Source organism: Chanodichthys erythropterus, chromosome 16 (genome assembly GCF_024489055.1).
Source record: "Chanodichthys erythropterus isolate Z2021 chromosome 16, ASM2448905v1, whole genome shotgun sequence".
Taxonomy (NCBI): domain Eukaryota; kingdom Metazoa; phylum Chordata; class Actinopteri; order Cypriniformes; family Xenocyprididae; genus Chanodichthys; species Chanodichthys erythropterus.
The window spans coordinates 293,196-312,026 of NC_090236.1; the positions used below are offsets into that span (position 1 = coordinate 293,196).

Below are 18,831 nucleotides of genomic sequence, written 5' to 3' on the forward strand. Positions count from 1 at the left end.
GCACGTATTAGTATGAAACTCGGTACACATATAGACCTCATCGGGCCGAACAACTTTCGCGCTCTAAGTTAATCGCCACGCCAACAGGAAGTCAGCTATTAAGGGTTGTTTGAAAAACGCATGCTCTGGAATTTGATATACTCCTCCTAGACGATTAATCCGATCGCCACCAAACTCGGTCAGCATGAAGTCAAGACACTGATGATTAAAAATTGCCAGGGGATTTTTGATATCTCGAACGGTTTGGCCGTGGCGAGGCAACGAATTTATGGCGAGAAAAAGGAAACAGGAAATGTGTTATAACGTCTTAATACATATATTGATCTTTATGAAACTTCACGAGTGTGTTCGTTATAGGAGTCTGATCACATGGATGTGACTATTGTGAGTCAAAGTTATAGCGCCACCAACTGGCAGCAGGAAGTGTATCACTTTTTGAAATGTTTTGAGATCACCCTCTTATTTTTACCTGATTTGCTTCAAACTTCATCAGTGTAATGTCAATACACAGCAGATGTAGACCTATGACAGGATTTTTGATATTTGAAATATTGTTGCCATGGCAACAGGTCAAACTGTAATAATATTCTTGAGTGTTTTTGAGGCTCTTAACATGCTTCAAATTGCATGAAACTCGACACACACATCAATATTGTCAACCAGTAGACATGGACAAAGCCATAGAAATGGGCGTGGTGGAGGGGCTCAGTAGCGCCACCTTTTGACAAAAGTGGGGGGGTTAGTTTTTCCTACAGTCACCAAACTCAGTACACATATTATTCTCATCAAGCCGGACAATTTTCTAATTTACATTCATTAGGTCCGACCAACAGGAAGTCAGCTATTTTGGTTTGAATGTTAATTTTTTGAAAAAACAGGCTATGAATTTTATACTACTACTCCTACAGGGTTTATCCAATTTACACCAAGCTTTTTTTAACTTGTTGCGAACACATTGAAGTTGTTTAATTGCAAACGGATTTTGGATATCTCAAACGGTTTGGCCGTGGCGAGGCAACGAATTTATGGCAAGAAAAGGGAAACAAAGTGTTATAACTTCTGCATACATTAATTGATTTTGATGAAACTTTGGCTTAGTCTTCGTTGTGCAAGGCTGATCACATGGATTTGACTATTGTGATTCAAAGTCATAGCGCCACCAACTGGAAGCAGAAAATGTGTCACTTTCAGCATACATTGAGATCACCCTCTTATTTTTACCTGATTTGCTTCAAACTTCATCAGTGTAATGTCAATACACAGCAGATGTAGACCTATGACAGGATTTTTGATATTTGAAATATTGTTGCCATGGCAACAGGTCAAACTGTAATAATATTCTTGAGTGTTTTTGAGGCTCTTAACATGCTTCAAATTGCATGAAACTCGACACACACATCAATATTGTCAACCAGTAGACATGGACAAAGCCATAGAAATGGGCGTGGTGGAGGGGCTCAGTAGCGCCACCTTTTGACAAAAGTGGGGGGGTTAGTTTTTCCTACAGTCACCAAACTCGGTACACATATTATTCTCATCAAGCCGGACAATTTTCTAATTTACATTCATTAGCTCCGACCAACAGGAAGTCAGCTATTTTGGTTTGAATGTTAAATTTTTGAAAAAACAGGCTATGAATTTTATACTACTACTCCTACAGGGTTTATCCAATTTACACCAAGCTTTTTTTAACTTGTTGCGAACACATTGAAGTTGTTTAATTGCAAACGGATTTTGGATATCTCAAACGGTTTGGCCGTGGCGAGGCAACGAATTTATGGCGAGAAAAGGGAAACAGGAAATGTGTTATAACTTCTGCATACATTGATTGATGTTTATGAAACTTCAGGAGTGTGTTGGTTGTAGTAGTCTGATCACATGGATGTAACTATTGTGAGTCAAAGTTATAGCGCCACCAAATGGCAGCAAGAAGTGTATCACTTTTAAAATGCTTTGAGATCACCCTCTTATTTTTACCTGATTTGCTTCAAACTTCATCAGTGTAATGTCAATACACAGCAGATGTAGACCTATGACAGGATTTTTGATATTTGAAATATTGTTGCCATGGCAACAGGTCAAACTGTAATAATATTCTTGAGTGTTTTTGAGGCTCTTAACATGCTTCAAATTGCATGAAACTCGACACACACATCAATATTGTCAACCAGTAGACATGGACAAAGCCATAGAAATGGGCGTGGTGGAGGGGCTCAGTAGCGCCACCTTTTGACAAAAGTGGGGGTTAGTTTTTCCTACAGTCACCAAACTCGGTACACATATTGTTCTCATCAAGCCGGACAATTTTCTAATTTACATTCATTAGCTCCGACCAACAGGAAGTCAGCTATTTTGGTTTGAATGTTAATTTTTTGAAAAAACAGGCTATGAATTTTATACTACTACTCCTACAGGGTTTATCCAATTTACACCAAGCTTTTTTTAACTTGTTGCTAACACATTGAAGTTGTTTAATTGCAAACGGATTTTGGATATCTCAAACGGTTTGGCCGTGGCGAGGCAACGAATTTATGGCAAGAAAAGGGAAACAAAGTGTTATAACTTCTGCATACATTAATTGATTTTGATGAAACTTTGGCTTAGCCTTCATTGTACAAGGCTGATCACATGGATTTGACTATTGTGATTCAAAGTCATAGCGCCACCAACTGGAAGCAGAAAATGTGTCACTTTCAGCATACATTGAGATCACCCTCTTATTTTTACCTGATTTGCTTCAAAATTCATCAGAATAATGTTAAAACTTGGCACATGTAATCCTTTGAAAATGGGAAGGGAGGAGGGGCTCTATAGCGGCACCTTGTAGTGCAGTAAATGTGGAGTGAATTTGACATAGTCCTTTGATGTTTAACCGTTTTAAGTGCCTATTGCCCGCTGTGCACAGTTGCCCTGAAGCCACCGGGGTGGCGGTGCCACCGGGCTTGGGCCCGCCATCGCTGCTCGCAGCTATATTTTATTTATTTTTTTTTTTTTTTTTTTTTTTCCGTCTTCCGGGGCTTTTTGGGGGCCTTAACATGCTCAAAAACTCTTGAAAATTGGCACACACATTGGAATCCGCGGCCATTAGGACGCCGGAGAGGCTGGTACCCGGGCGTGGCAGGAGGGCTCGACAGCGCCCCCTTGAAAAAAGTCTGAAAATTTGGTCCATATATTAAACATGCTTGCACGTATTAGTATGAAACTCGGTACACATATAGACCTCATCGGGCCGAACAACTTTCGCGCTCTAAGTTAATCGCCACGCCAACAGGAAGTCAGCTATTAAGGGTTGTTTGAAAAACGCATGCTCTGGAATTTGATATACTCCTCCTAGACGATTAATCCGATCGCCACCAAACTCGGTCAGCATGAAGTCAAGACACTGATGATTAAAAATTGCCAGGGGATTTTTGATATCTCGAACGGTTTGGCCGTGGCGAGGCAACGAATTTATGGCGAGAAAAAGGAAACAGGAAATGTGTTATAACGTCTTAATACATATATTGATCTTTATGAAACTTCACGAGTGTGTTCGTTATAGGAGTCTGATCACATGGATGAGACTATTGTGAGTCAAAGTTATAGCGCCACCAACTGGCAGCAGGAAGTGTATCACTTTTTGAAATGTTTTGAGATCACCCTCTTATTTTTACCTGATTTGCTTCAAACTTCATCAGTGTAATGTCAATACACAGCAGATGTAGACCTATGACAGGATTTTTGATATTTGAAATATTGTTGCCATGGCAACAGGTCAAACTGTAATAATATTCTTGAGTGTTTTTGAGGCTCTTAACATGCTTCAAATTGCATGAAACTCGACACACACATCAATATTGTCAACCAGTAGACATGGACAAAGCCATAGAAATGGGCGTGGTGGAGGGGCTCAGTAGCGCCACCTTTTGACAAAAGTGGGGGGGTTAGTTTTTCCTACAGTCACCAAACTCGGTACACATATTATTCTCATCAAGCCGGACAATTTTCTAATTTACATTAATTAGCTCCGACCAACAGGAAGTCAGCTATTTTGGTTTGAATGTTAATTTTTTGAAAAAACAGGCTATGAATTTTATACTACTACTCCTACAGGGTTTATCCAATTTACACCAAGCTTTTTTAACTTGTTGCGAACACATTGAAGTTGTTTAATTGCAAACGGATTTTGGATATCTCAAACGGTTTGGCCGTGGCGAGGCAACGAATTTATGGCGAGAAAAGGGAAACAGGAAATGTGTTATAACTTCTGCATACATTGATTGATGTTTATGAAACTTCAGGAGTGTGTTGGTTGTAGTAGTCTGATCACATGGATGTAACTATTGTGAGTCAAAGTTATAGCGCCACCAAATGGCAGCAAGAAGTGTATCACTTTTAAAATGCTTTGAGATCACCCTCTTATTTTTACCTGATTTGCTTCAAACTTCATCAGTGTAATGTCAATACACAGCAGATGTAGACCTATGACAGGATTTTTGATATTTGAAATATTGTTGCCATGGCAACAGGTCAAACTGTAATAATATTCTTGAGTGTTTTTGAGGCCCTTAACATGCTTCAAATTGCATGAAACTCGACACACACATCAATATTGTCAACCAGTAGACATGGACAAAGCCATAGAAATGGGCGTGGTGAAGGGGCTCAGTAGCGCCACCTTTTGTCAAAAGTGGGGGGGTTAGTTTTTCCTACAGTCACCAAACTCGGTACACATATTGTTCTCATCAAGCTGGACAATTTTCTAATTTACATTCATTAGCTCCGACCAACAGGAAGTCGGCTATTTTTGTTTGAATGTTAATTTTTTGAAAAAACAGGCTATGAATTTTATACTACTACTCCTACAGGGTTTATCCAATTTACACCAAGCTTTTTTTAACTTGTTGCTAACACATTGAAGTTGTTTAATTGCAAACGGATTTTGGATATCTCAAACGGTTTGGCCGTGGCGAGGCAACGAATTTATGGCAAGAAAAGGGAAACAAAGTGTTATAACTTCTGCATACATTAATTGATTTTGATGAAACTTTGGCTTAGTCTTCGTTGTACAAGGCTGATCACATGGATTTGACTATTGTGATTCAAAGTCATAGCGCCACCAACTGGAAGCAGAAAATGTGTCACTTTCAGCATACATTGAGATCACCCTCTTATTTTTACCTGATTTGCTTCAAAATTCATCAGAATAATGTTAAAACTTGGCACATGTAATCCTTTGAAAATGGGCAGGGAGGAGGGGCTCTATAGCGGCACCTTGTAGTGCAGTAAATGTGGAGTGAATTTGACATAGTCCTTTGATGTTTAACCGTTTTAAGTGCCTATTGCCCGCTGTGCACAGTTGCCCTGAAGCCACCGGGGTGGCGGTGCCACCGGGCTTGGGCCCGCCATCGCTGCTCGCAGCTATATTTATTATTATTATTTTTTTTTTTTCCCGTCTTCCGGGGCTTTTTGGGGGCCTTAACATGCTCAAAAACTCTTGAAAATTGGCACACACATTGGAATCCGCGGCCATTAGGACGCCGGAGAGGCTGGTACCCGGGCGTGGCAGGGGGGCTCGACAGCGCCCCCTTGAAAAAAGTCTGAAAATTTGGTCCATATATTAAACATGCTTGCACGTATTAGTATGAAACTCGGTACACATATAGACCTCATCGGGCCGAACAACTTTCGCGCTCTAAGTTAATCGCCACGCCAACAGGAAGTCAGCTATTAAGGGTTGTTTGAAAAACGCATGCTCTGGAATTTGATATACTCCTCCTAGACGATTAATCCGATCGCCACCAAACTCGGTCAGCATGAAGTCAAGACACTGCTGATTAAAAATTGCCAGGGGATTTTTGATATCTCGAACGGTTTGGCCGTGGCGAGGCAACGAATTTATGGCGAGAAAAAGGAAACAGGAAATGTGTTATAACGTCTTAATACATATATTGATCTTTATGAAACTTCACGAGTGTGTTCGTTATAGGAGTCTGATCACATGGATGTGACTATTGTGAGTCAAAGTTATAGCGCCACCAACTGGCAGCAGGAAGTGTATCACTTTTTGAAATGCTTTGAGATCACCCTCTTATTTTTACCTGATTTGCTTCAAACTTCATCAGTGTAATGTCAATACACAGCAGATGTAGACCTATGACAGGATTTTTGATATTTGAAATATTGTTGCCATGGCAACAGGTCAAACTGTAATAATATTCTTGAGTGTTTTTGAGGCCCTTAACATGCTTCAAATTGCATGAAACTCGACACACACATCAATATTGTCAACCAGTAGACATGGACAAAGCCATAGAAATGGGCGTGGTGAAGGGGCTCAGTAGCGCCACCTTTTGTCAAAAGTGGGGGGGTTAGTTTTTCCTACAGTCACCAAACTCGGTACACATATTGTTCTCATCAAGCTGGACAATTTTCTAATTTACATTCATTAGCTCCGACCAACAGGAAGTCGGCTATTTTTGTTTGAATGTTAATTTTTTGAAAAAACAGGCTATGAATTTTATACTACTACTCCTACAGGGTTTATCCAATTTACACCAAGCTTTTTTTAACTTGTTGCTAACACATTGAAGTTGTTTAATTGCAAACGGATTTTGGATATCTCAAACGGTTTGGCCGTGGCGAGGCAACAAATTTATGGCAAGAAAAGGGAAACAAAGTGTTATAACTTCTGCATACATTAATTGATTTTGATGAAACTTTGGCTTAGTCTTCGTTGTACAAGGCTGATCACATGGATTTGACTATTGTGATTCAAAGTCATAGCGCCACCAACTGGAAGCAGAAAATGTGTCACTTTCAGCATACATTGAGATCACCCTCTTATTTTTACCTGATTTGCTTCAAAATTCATCAGAATAATGTTAAAACTTGGCACATGTAATCCTTTGAAAATGGGCAGGGAGGAGAGGCTCTATAGCGGCACCTTGTAGTGCAGTAAATGTGGAGTGAATTTGACATAGTCCTTTGATGTTTAACCATTTTAAGTGCCTATTGCCCGCTGTGCACAGTTGCCCTGAAGCCACCGGGGTGGCGGTGCCACCGGGCTTGGGCCCGCCATCGCTGCTCGCAGCTATATTTTTCATATTTGAATCCTTCAGAATTAAGTGATCATTAATTGTGATGGTGTATGTGCATATGCTAACAATGGGTAGAGTGATGGCCATGGTTGCCAACCTTGATTACCTGGTTGGAGTGAGACTTTCTTGACGGCTGAATATATACATGTTATATGATACTAGTACTATTCTCTTTAAACTGTAACAGCACAACCTAATCAGACCCAACAATAGAGAAGAATCATCAGAAATAATCAAATATTCTCCGAAAACATTGGACATTATGCAATATTTTCAGTATTATAACCTTTAATGTACAATTACACCTAAAGACATTCATTTTCTCTCGCGTTTGATCTCTCACGCTCCTAAAAGTTTATGTGACAAAGTAGCCGCAGATAAATACAGATAAAATTAAAAAAAAGCTTTAAATGAAATAAGAAGTCGCTTACAGACGCTCACCTCCACACATGTAATTGTAAACACAATGCTGACGTCTTCACTTCCAGGTCAAGAAGAAGCTGTCAATCAAAAACTCAGTAAGCCAATGAGAACACACCACTGCTGGCCCCGCCCCGCGAGAGATTTGTGTCAGAAAGACGAACGAAAACTCTGGGATCGTAAACGAAAACTTCAGAAGCATAAATGAAAACTCTGGAAATGCTTTTGTAAGTAAAGATCAGTGAAAGAAAGAAAAGAAACTGTTAGCAAAACATGCAGTGTATTAAAAACAAAGTCAAACATTTTGCCTGCGATTTATTTTTTTTTAAGTTTCAAAGACATTTTATTCAGTTTCAATTTCTATTTTTATTAGTTTTTTTGAAAAGTTACGTTCATTATTTTTGGAACAAACGTAATTCCATACAATTTTTGCTTCTGTCGCCATCTCTGTTTGAAACCTGCAATTGCAGTTATTTTTGGAATTATCATCTTTATGTGGGTTGTGCATTGGCACGGCTCCTCAGCGCGGATGAATCTAATGTTTGCTGTCAGTCACCACACCGGTGTGGATACTGTACTCCGGAATCACAGATTCTACATCTTGGAAGTATGACCAAAATAAGAATTTCCACTGGAAAATGTCATCTGAACAAGTAAGTAACAAATCTGCCACTTTTGTTTTGACCAACTGAGAGAAAAAGCATTATGCCTACAATAAATCACGCTGCCAACGGTGATAAAATCTAACGATCACTTAACTGATATCATGTCAAACCGTGCAAATTATTATTACTGTTATACTTTGTTCTCAAATTGTTAATGTTAACAACATCAGCATTGCGTGACTGTGTATTTAGTGTGTATTAGCGTTACCTGTAGATTTCAATTTCTGTAGCCACTCCGCAGTCCTAAGTCTTTTGCTTTCGACTACAGGTTAATCTCCAATTGTCACTGATGATTGTCATTTGGACCTTTCTGGATTACAATCCGTCATCAAAATGATAAGGCAAGGAAATTTTATTTGTATAGCACATTTCATACACAATGGTAATTCAAAGTGCTTCACATAAAGAAGAACCAAATACATAATAATAATGGAACACCTAAGAAATTGATATAACAGTAAAAACAGAATTCCGCTATCTAGATGGATGAGTTAGGAAATTTCAGGGAGATAAGTTTAACTAGTCCAGCTGCTGTGAGAAAAGGCTATAAATGATCCACTGCCAGCAGCATCCTCCACATGCCATATAGTTTACTAGTAGGGACTCCTTCCTTTCTGTTTACAGATGTGATGCAAAAACAAACCGCTGCATGCTCAAATTTCCCACGCAAACCCACCAGTACCAATTTTATTATAAAACATTGTTACAAGCTTAACATTGTTACAAGCTTACCATTGTGAATCGGGCTAAGGTAAGGAGATAGTTTTGAACACTGGCTGGTTATGTACTTGCTCAAAAATTGATTTTGGATCATTTTTAACCAAAAAGAAAATTTACGGACTGCAGCTTTTATATGTAGCTCTGTTTGTGCCTGCTCCATGTCTCTATTGTCTAAGGGGTCCATGCCCGAAAAAACTTTGAAGACATTTAAAATTAATAACATCATGACACGCATTTATACATGGTTGAATAGAATTGGAAGTGGGAGGGCCTGCGGTTGGACTGGATGTCTCCAGTCTTTTCACATGAACAGCAACTAGGAGAAGGAAGAGGATAAGAGAGAGAGGGGAACTGCCCTTTAACTTCTGTAGAGGTCACACCTCCAGGGGGCCAGTGAGCCAATAGGAACTTATACGTGAAGATGGAAAGCTTATGATCCTTTGTCTTTGGTTGTCACAGACAACTTGGCATAGTTTTGTTGGATTATTCATTAAATATAATGAAAAATTGTGACGCTACACTCTTTCAACTATACATTAAACACTAGCAGGTTTTTCCCTTTACTCAATAACACATCAAATAATCATTCATAACATAATTTAACATTTACTTTCTTAATTCCACCCTATTCCAAGCATGCTGGAATCCTCTGCCCAATTTTTTTTTCTTACGTAACAGAAATGGTTTATGTGATCCCAACACAAATGGACTAAGTTTAGCTCATTTCAGCGAACTAAACTGAACAAGCAGCAAAAATTATATATATTATTTATTTATTGAGTGATGATGGATTGTAACACACTGACAGTCAAGCTGATGATATGTCTCTTTCTGAGAGAGTCACAGTTTCTATCTTTTGAAGGCTTCTGGTAGTGAATCCTAGGGAAGTGAAATTACGAGTCAGAAGAAACTTCTCTCAGTGGAATTGATGTAAAACTTTAAATAACTTTGTACTGATATATGCAAATCAGGCTCCAAACAACTTTACCAAAATTAGATCAAACAAAAGAGACATTTCTCCTGACCAAAGTTGTCAGCATACTGTGTAGTATTTTTTCCTGCTATTTGGTGACAAAGAATGTCCAAGTCTATTGACTTTTTGTTCTATTTATTTGGAAAAATAAAATGAAAACCGTTCAAAGAAAAACTATGATAGGAAGTTATAAGGATGACAGTCTTATTAATCAACCAGGTTTCTAGGATTTAGAAATGTCTTTCTAATAGTGACTTACCCTGGTTCTGAATCCTCAATCTGATTTTCAAAACAATTTGGTAACCTTTGTAATAATTGTTTTGTATATTTTTATATGCAATAAACTACCTGTCAGACTCTTAATTTTATTTAAATGAGCTTTACAGTTCCTGTAAGACTGCATTCAAATGTCATTTCTCCTCCCACACATATTATCTGAAATAATAAAAATATAGGATTACTAGCTGGCAACCAATGTTTTTGAAGAAGTGGACAGCATAAAATATCCTCTTTTTATCTCTGTTCTTTTCAAGGAGCAAGTGAAGTTTCTCTGATTTGATTATTTAATAAGGTTAAGATTATTAATAAGGACTTTAATAAGGTTGTTGTTTCTATGTTTTAACACCTTGGCTTGGATTACAGAAAACGTAAAATTTCGCTGGAACGCACCTGATAAAGTGGTCAATCTACACCACGACTCCTTGGACACACTTCAGTCTTTGGAGGGATCTGCAGCACAGTGTTTTTTTGTTTTGTTTTTTCCCACTAGACAGGTACAAGCACCTAAAACACTTACAGAACAACACTCAAGTTCCCCTAATGTTGGTGTATGGTTCCCTTTTGGTTATTTCTGAGAACAAACAGAGAACATCTGGGTTTCCATTTTGGGGACGAGCAGTTATGTTTTGGTTTGTGACCCACACTTGACATGCAGAAGAAAAACTAGATATTGTGGCCACAAATTATAAGAAATCATTCCCTCAATTTATTAATTCGTGATGGCCCATTGTAGGCCTACTAATCCTTTTCCTCGTTTTAGTTCAATTGTTGCCACGATATCTTTTTTTCTTCTTACGCATGTGATGTGTGGGGCTCTGTAAGAATAACTAATTTTGAAATAAAGTTTGCTATCAAGCATCTTTGCTAGCAGACACTAGCATTAGTTAACACAGCAGCAATATCATTTGTTTTTGAAGTAAATAAATTAGTCTGTAAGCAAATATGCTTACAGTGTATGCGGCAGACATGAATGTTGAGTTGTGACGCGTTAGTACAATTAAAATGGATGACAGCATACATTGACAAGCTACAAAAAAAGCACCATAGCTCTTGAATCTCTATCACGCTAATCCTAACATGGCAGTTGCATGACTAGTGAGTAATTTTACTATGGTATGAAATACAGTAATTTAGTTGATTTTATTGTTATTATTCTTATTACAGTGTAGATCTATTTACCATTAGAAAGATCGTTTTACCATTTCAAACCCAACAAAATTCTTTATCAAATGTTTGTTCATGAATTTAGACAGGGATCAAATGCTTTATTGGGGCCACTGAACAAACTACTGTTTGTCCTATTAATTACTGTACATTAAAGAATCAATTGCAAAAGCATTTTCATGAGTCGTTCTCATAGCATTATTGTATATGTCACACATTAAGGCCTGTTCACACCCAGGACGATAACTATAATGATATAGTTCTAAAAATAACCCAAATTATAAAAGAATAGCAGAGTCCACAGCACAATGATAACGGCACAGAGAAACGATATCTTTGGAATCACTTCCAGATTTTTTTCCTGCTGAACAATAAAAACATTGACAGCCTATCAGAATCCACCCTGCTTTAAAGAGCTTGAGCATTTAAAGTGGAAGATGACAAAACTGCAGTATGCGCTTAGAATAAACAGAACTATACTGTCCACTGGTGTTGACGCTAATGTAGTTATCATCATAGTTATCTGTATAGTTTTCATTCTTGATGTGAACAGGCCTTTAGAGAACACATCATATCCTCATTCTTTGGATGAGTACAAATTTTTCATGATGATTCCCTCTCCAGCAAACTGCACTTTTCTCTGGTGCTTCTTCACACAGACCACGCTGACTACCATCACGATTAGCATGACAACAAACACCACGACAGACGCCACTACAGCAGTGATGGTGTTGCTTTGGGCAGAGCTCTTAAACTGGCATCTGTCGCCATAGTGCCACCAGTCATTTCCCACCATGCACCTACAGGGAGACACAACACATACAATGCTGCTCAGCTCTCTCAAGCTCTGATTCAAAGAAGTGCAGAAGACTTTGAATTATAAAAACAACTTCTATTAATGAAGACTAATGACATAAACATCTGTTTTTTAATTATCCAGGTCACATACACCCTCATCATGCAATTATAATGAGATTTAGGCAATACTGAATTTAAACCTTATCTCATGTAAACACAATACTTTGATCAAATTGATGTGATTTACCTCATAACAACCATAATCGTAGTAAAACATGGCTTATGCTGCTAAGTAAACAGCGGTAAAGTTTCATTAAATTCGTCCATAGAAATGTGTTTTGCATTCAACGTAAGTAGAACAAACAGTAAACAGTAACACATCTACTATATTTGTGCTGGGCATTGGGGTATGTAAATAATGATGGTAAAAAATAACCACAATTCTTAGCTAAAAATCAGAATAATGAAAATTGCGCATAAACGGAAGTGTCATGTAAACATCTTACCTTGATTAAGTCCTTACTCTGAAAATAATCACATTATTGGTGCACATCTAAACAGTCAATGTCTAGTCAAGTAACTCTAGTTGATCTTTCCAAACTGGAATTACAATTAAGTTTTTAGTTTAATTTTAAATGTAGTTTTATGCACCTTTCAGTGACTAGTTTGCAGCTAATAAAGATATTAGCTACGAGAATACTTTTTGTGCGCCAAAAAAACCCTAAATAACGATTTTATTCAACAATATCTAATCATAGGCGATTTCAAAACACAACTTCATGAAGCTTCGAAGCTTTACGAATCTTTTGTTTCGAATCAGTGGTTCAGAATGTGTATCAAACTGCCAAAGTCATGCCCCCCAGTGGTAAGCCATTAAAATTCAAAAAACTCAACGTAACGAAGCCTCGTTTACTGAAATCACGTGACTTTGGCAGTTTTTTAGTTTTTTTTTTGGTGCACAAAAAGTATTCTCGTCTCTTCATAACAGTAGGGTTGTACGACTGTAGTCACATTAATTGTTTTAAATGCATATTTTGTAGCTTTTTGGGCATCTGAAAGTGTTAATTATCTTGCTGGCAATGGAAGCATCACTGAGCCATCGGATTTTATCAAAAATATCTTAATTTGTGTTCCGAAGATGAACGAAGGTCTTACGGGTGTGGAATGAAATGAAGGTGAGTAATTAATGACTAAATTTTAATTTTTGGGTGAACTAACCCTTTAACAGACATGCACACGTGGCAGCCATTGTCCACAAGACTGAAAGTGCATAGAAGTGTGCCATTTGGGATGCAGCCTGAAGTGCCTCACGTGATCCAAGTTAGTCATTACGCTTTCTTCAATGGTAAGAGATACAGACCCTCTCATCTCCCCAATAATGCACGTGACGTCACCGTCAATCATTGTGACTGCGGTTACGCCCACATCCAAAACCTAGCTCTTGTACAACCTACAAGAGCTTTGCAATTGACTGTACAAATAGATTTGACAAGAAATCTGAGGTATATTTTTATAGATTGCTGACAGTTAGAGAAAAAAGAAGCAAAAGGATTGCTGCAATTCACAGAAGCAACTGGACTCCAGGCAGAGAAACGTGGTTCCCTTTCAGTCGGTCACGTTCGACGTACGTCAGTAGTGACCGACGAATAGGGATATCGCTTAGAGAGCCCTATCATCTTCGTGTAAACTAAAACAAGCCAATGGAATTGGCGTGCGATATTTGCATAATGCGCACCGCCCCCGTCAGGTGTATATAAATAGGAACCAGATGCAATCGCACTCTGTCTTTCGCTTCGGAGCCATTCACTGGTGTCCTGTTTAGAAGACTCCTTTCTTCGTTTGTTTATTCTAAAACTTTGCCTAAACAGAAGAGGATTTACAGCGAGCTTTCAGTGCTGGTGAAAGGGCACGTTCAGCGAGGTCGCGAGTCTCCGAGGAGCTGAGCTATAAGCTCGAAAACTGCTGTTTTCACAGCAACACAAAGAGTGTGTGCGTGTGTAGCGATTTGGGCCGGTTCCTCGGTGTGTCAGGGAGTGGTGTACCTGACACATCGCGTCGCTCCCTGGGTGCTTCAGCACGAGTGAGTTGACTTCCCCTTCTAAAAGAGCTTTACAGACGAACCCTGACAGTATGTCATTTCGTCTGTGCGTTAATGGGTGCGGTCGTTCCCTGGTCCCTGCTGATGGGCACAATCGTTGCATCTCGTGTTTGGGCATTCTGCACGCTGAAGCAGCTTTTGTGGATGGTTCATGTTCCCATTGCGGGAACATGACTATCGCGGTGCTGAGGTCGAGGCTCTCCTTCCTGAAGTCTCAGGAAGCGGGGGTCCCCTCTCCTATGCCGCGTACGACCGTTTTTTCCGGCCCCGGGAACCGGAATGACGGTACGGCGCTGTATAGGAAGGGTGACCGGAGGATTACGGTCAGGGCTTCCCCGCCGAGCGGAAACGCTCCTCGGGCTCCTGCCGCCTCATCAGCACCGCAACCCATCGTGCCACCGTTGGTTTCCGCTGGGCCCTCTACGGACTGTCCAGCCGTTACCTTTGATGTGCCGGCGGCGGATCGGATGTCGATCGCTGCATCGGAAGGTGAGCCTGAGTCCTCGGGGGAGGATTCGGACGCGCTGCCGCCCGGGACGGTAGCGTTGCCCGAGTCGGATCCTGAGCTCACGGCTGTGCTCTCCCGGGCCGCCTTGTGCGTCAGGCTTGAGTGGAACCCTCCACCCTGTCCCGGCCCATCTCGGTTGGACGATTGGTACTTGGGGGGGGGGTCGCGCTGGTCAAATCCAGCGTCCCGCCCCAATGCCTTTCTTCCCGGAAGTACACGATGAGGTGACCAGGTCTTGGCAAGCTCCGCATGGGGCTCGTACAGGGCCTGGTCCCTCGTCCGCCTTCACCTCCCTGGATGGCGGGCTAGCCAGGGGGTACGCGAAGATCCCGCCAGTCGAGCGGTCTGTTGCGACGCAGTTGTGTCCAACGGCCGCTGGCTGGCGCGGTGAGCCGCGTCTCCCGTCCCAGGCCTGTGAATTCTCAGCCGGTCTGACCAGGCTGCCTCTGCCCTGCACGCGATGGCCCTTTTGCAGGTCTATCAGGCAAAAGCGCTGTCGCAGATGCCCCAGGAAGGTCCTGACCAACAGCTGCTTGGGGAGCTGCGCGCTGCCACTGACCTTGCCCTCCGGGCAACGAAGGTGACAGCGCGTTCTGTTGGCCAGGCGATGTCTACTCTGGTAGCCCAGCAACTCCAGGTCACAACAAGGGGTGTCTGCCAGTGTGCCAGGCTCTGCCTCGCCGCTGACAGCTCCCTCCCCATTCGCCAGCAGGTGGCAGTGTGATGGTGCAGACCGCGTCCCGTGCGCCATCTCCCATGCACACTGCTGCCTCGCAGAGTCCGACCCCACTCCGGGCCGCCCTCAAGCCGTCCGAGTCGGGTCCCTCTCTGCCTTGCTGCCCAACCCCCGGTGCGTCTGTGGTGCCTTTGGTCCCGCTGGCTCAGTGTCTGGAAGCGTGGATAGCGCTCCCCAGCCTGTCCAGTTGGCTCATTCGTACTATCAGACTCGGCTATGCGATTCAGTTCGCCCGGCGTCCCCCGGTCTTCAAGGCTGTCCACTTCACTCACTTCACTTGTTCTCCGGGTGGAGGTTGCTGTCCTCCTGGCGAAGGATACAATCAAGCCGGTCCCTCCAGCCGATATGAAGTCGGGGTTCTACAGCCCCTACTTCATTGTACCGAAAAAGGGCGGTGGGCTACGGCCAATCCTGGACCGTCCCCAGGATTGGTTTGCAGCAATAGACCTGAAGGACGCGTGCTTTCATGTCTCGATTCTGCCTCGACACAGACCCTTCCTAGGTCGGTCTGCGTTCGAGGGTCAGGCATGTCAGTACAAAGTCCTACCCGACATGGTTGTAGCTCCCAGCCGGTTGGGTCTTCAGGTCAACTGGGACAAGAGCAAACTCGCCCCCGGGTAGAGGATCTCTTGTCTCGGTCTCGAGCTAGACTCGGTCGCACGGACTGCGCGTCTCACCGAGGCGCGCGTCCAGTCGGTGTTGAACTGCCTGAGCTCGCTCAAGCGCAGGACAGCGGCTCCACTGAAAGATTTTCAGAGGCTCCTGGGGCATATGGCATCTGCAGCCGCGGTAACGCCGCTCGGATTGCTTCATATGAGACCGCTTCAACACTGGCTCCGTGGCCGGGTCCCGAGATGGGCGTGGCAGTGCGGCACGCTCCGTGTCCCCGTGACACCGAGCTGCCGTCGCACCCTTGTCCGGTGGTTGGACCCTTCGTTCCTGTGGGCCAGAGTACCCCTCGAACGAGTGTCCAGGCACGCTGTGGTCTCCACAGATGTCTCTGCCACGGGATGGGGGGCCACGTACAACAGGCATGCAGTGACAGGTCTTTGGACGGGGCCTCAGCTGCATTGGCATACCAATTGCCTCGAGTTGCTAGCGGTTCGTCTTGCGCTGGCCCGCTTCAAGAAGCTGTTGTCAGGCAAGCACGTTCTAGTCCGCTCACAAAGCACTGCGGCCATTGCGTACACCAACCGTCAAGGTGGTCTACGCTTCCGTCGCATGTCGCAACTCGCCCGCCATCTCTTGTTGTGGAGTCAGAAGGATCTGAGGTCCCTTCGGGCCACTCGTGTCTCAGGTGTGCTCAACCGTGCAGCCGACGAGCTGTCACGGCAGCATCTACTTGCGGGCGAGTGGCGGCTCCACCCCCAGGCAGTCCAGCTGATTTGGCAGCGTTTCGGCGAGGCCCAGGTAGTCCTGTTTGCCTCCCCGGAAACTGCCCTCTGCCAGTGGTTTTATTCCCTGACCGGCGGCACGCTCGGCATGGATGCCCTGGCACACAGCTGGCCCCCGGGTCTGCGCAAATATGCGTTTCCCCCAGTGAGCCTTCTCGCACAACTCATGTGCAAGGTCAGGGAGGACGGGGAGCAGGTTCTGTTAGTGGCTCCGTACTGGCCCACTCGGACCTGCTTCTCAGACCTCATTCTCCTCGCGACAGCACCTCCCTGGCCGATTCCTCTGAGGAAGGACCCCCTGACTCAGAGACGGGGCACCCTGTGGCACCCGCGTCCCGATCTGTGGAACCTCCACGTGTGGTCCCTGGATGGGATGCGGAGGTTCTGAGTGATCTCCCGCAAGCGGTCGTAGACACCATCACTTCCACTAGAGCTCCTTCCACTAGGAATCTCTATGCGTTGAAGTGGAACCTGTTCGTCGAATGGTGCGCCTCTCGCCGAGAGGACCCCCGATCATGTTTGGTCGGATCCGTGCTTTCCTTTCTGCAAGATGGGTTGGAGCGAAGGCTGTCTCCCTCCACCCTCAAGGTGTATGTTGCCGCTATTGCCGCACATCACCATGCAGTTGAGGGTAAGTCCCTGGGGAAACACGATCTGATCGTCAGATTCCTGAGGGGGGCCAGGAGACTGAATCCTCCTCGCCCTTCCTCCGTACCCTCTTGGGATTTGACCCTGGTTCTCACAGCTCTCCGGGGTCATCCTTTTGAACCTTTGCAATCAGTCGACCTGAAACAATGTCTCTTAAGACGGTTCTTCTGGTTGCATTGGCTTCCCTGAAGAGGGTAGGGGATCTGCATGCATTTTCGGTCGACGAAACGTGCCTAGAATTCGGGCCCGGTGATTCTCACGTCATCCTGAGACCCCGGCCTGGATACGTGCCCAAGGTTCCTACCACTCCCTTCAGAGATCAGGTAGTGAACCTGCAAGCGCTGCCCTCGGAGGAGGCAGACCCAGCCCTAGCTTTGCTCTGTCCCATCCGCGCTCTGTGCGTTTACGTGGACAGAACGCAAAGCTTCAGGACCTCAGATCAGCTCTTCATTTGTTACGGAGGCCAGCAGAAGGGAAAGGCTGTCTCCAAGCAGAGGATGGCCCACTGGATAGTGGATGCCATCGCCTTGGCGTACGAATCCCAGGGCGTGCCTTGCCCGCTCGGGTTGAGAGCCCACTCCACCAGAGGGGTAGCCTCTTCCTGGGCGCTGGCTCATGGCACCTCGCTGACAGATATCTGTAGAGCTGCGGGCTGGGCGACACCAAACACGTTCGCTAGGTTTTATAGCCTACGTGTAGAGCCGGTATCCTCACGTGTACTCGCATCCACTAGTCGGTAGACGTGTTGTACCCACTCTTAAGTGTCGGCTTGCAATGCCATTCCCGCCACTGGCCGGATACGTGCATACTTCACTCCAGTCGTGTTCCCCGCCTGGCGAACCCTGTCGAGTTCCTCCGCCTCCCCCTTCGGCTCGGACATTGCGGAGTGTCTGATGCCAGGCCTACATCCGTCGCTGATGCTGTCTGTTGGCTGGGGCCCATATGCCGTGACCCCTCTACGTGAGCGGTCCCATATGTGTATTTTCCACGGTTTAAAACTCCCTACGGGCCGAGTCCGTGTCTTTCCCTTAGCAGAGCCAGCTCTGCTGTCACCTGTCAGATGAGTCTCCCCCTACCAGGTGGAGCCATCCCAGGGACTCCATATGCGTACTGCCCCCCGAGCCAGTCCATGTGTGTATTTCCCACGTAAACTCCTCCCCCATTGGGTAGGTAGTGGTCTCTGCAGCGTCCCTCACGGGTTCGCTTCCCCAGTGTGTCTAGTTTACTTAGTGGGTAGTGGTTAGACAGCAGTAGACTCTCTCGGTGTAAGCTCGCCCCCTTCACCGCCAGCCGGTGCTATGGGCGGCTGAGCTTGTGCTGGGCACTGGAAGGGGTTTCGTAACTGTGGC

At 43.9% G+C, this 18,831-nt stretch overlaps 2 protein-coding genes across 2 annotated transcripts in view; one reads left to right on the forward strand and one right to left on the reverse strand.

Annotated features, from left to right (window-relative positions):
• Positions 1–10,635, forward strand: part of phlpp1 (PH domain and leucine rich repeat protein phosphatase 1) — a 70,258-nt gene extending 59,623 nt beyond the window's left edge. Inside the window, exon 17 of the mRNA XM_067362182.1 lies at positions 10,500–10,635. Coding sequence (XP_067218283.1) covers positions 10,500–10,508 — 9 coding nt within the window. The 3' untranslated portion in view covers positions 10,509–10,635. The remainder of the gene's footprint in view (positions 1–10,499) is intronic.
• Positions 10,636–11,235: 600 nt separating this feature from the next.
• The window catches only part of mep1bb (meprin A subunit beta b), a 49,829-nt gene continuing 42,233 nt past the window's right edge, over positions 11,236–18,831 (reverse strand). Inside the window, exon 14 of the mRNA XM_067362187.1 lies at positions 11,236–12,100. Within this exon, the coding sequence (XP_067218288.1) occupies positions 11,878–12,100 (223 nt within the window). The 3' untranslated portion in view covers positions 11,236–11,877. The remainder of the gene's footprint in view (positions 12,101–18,831) is intronic.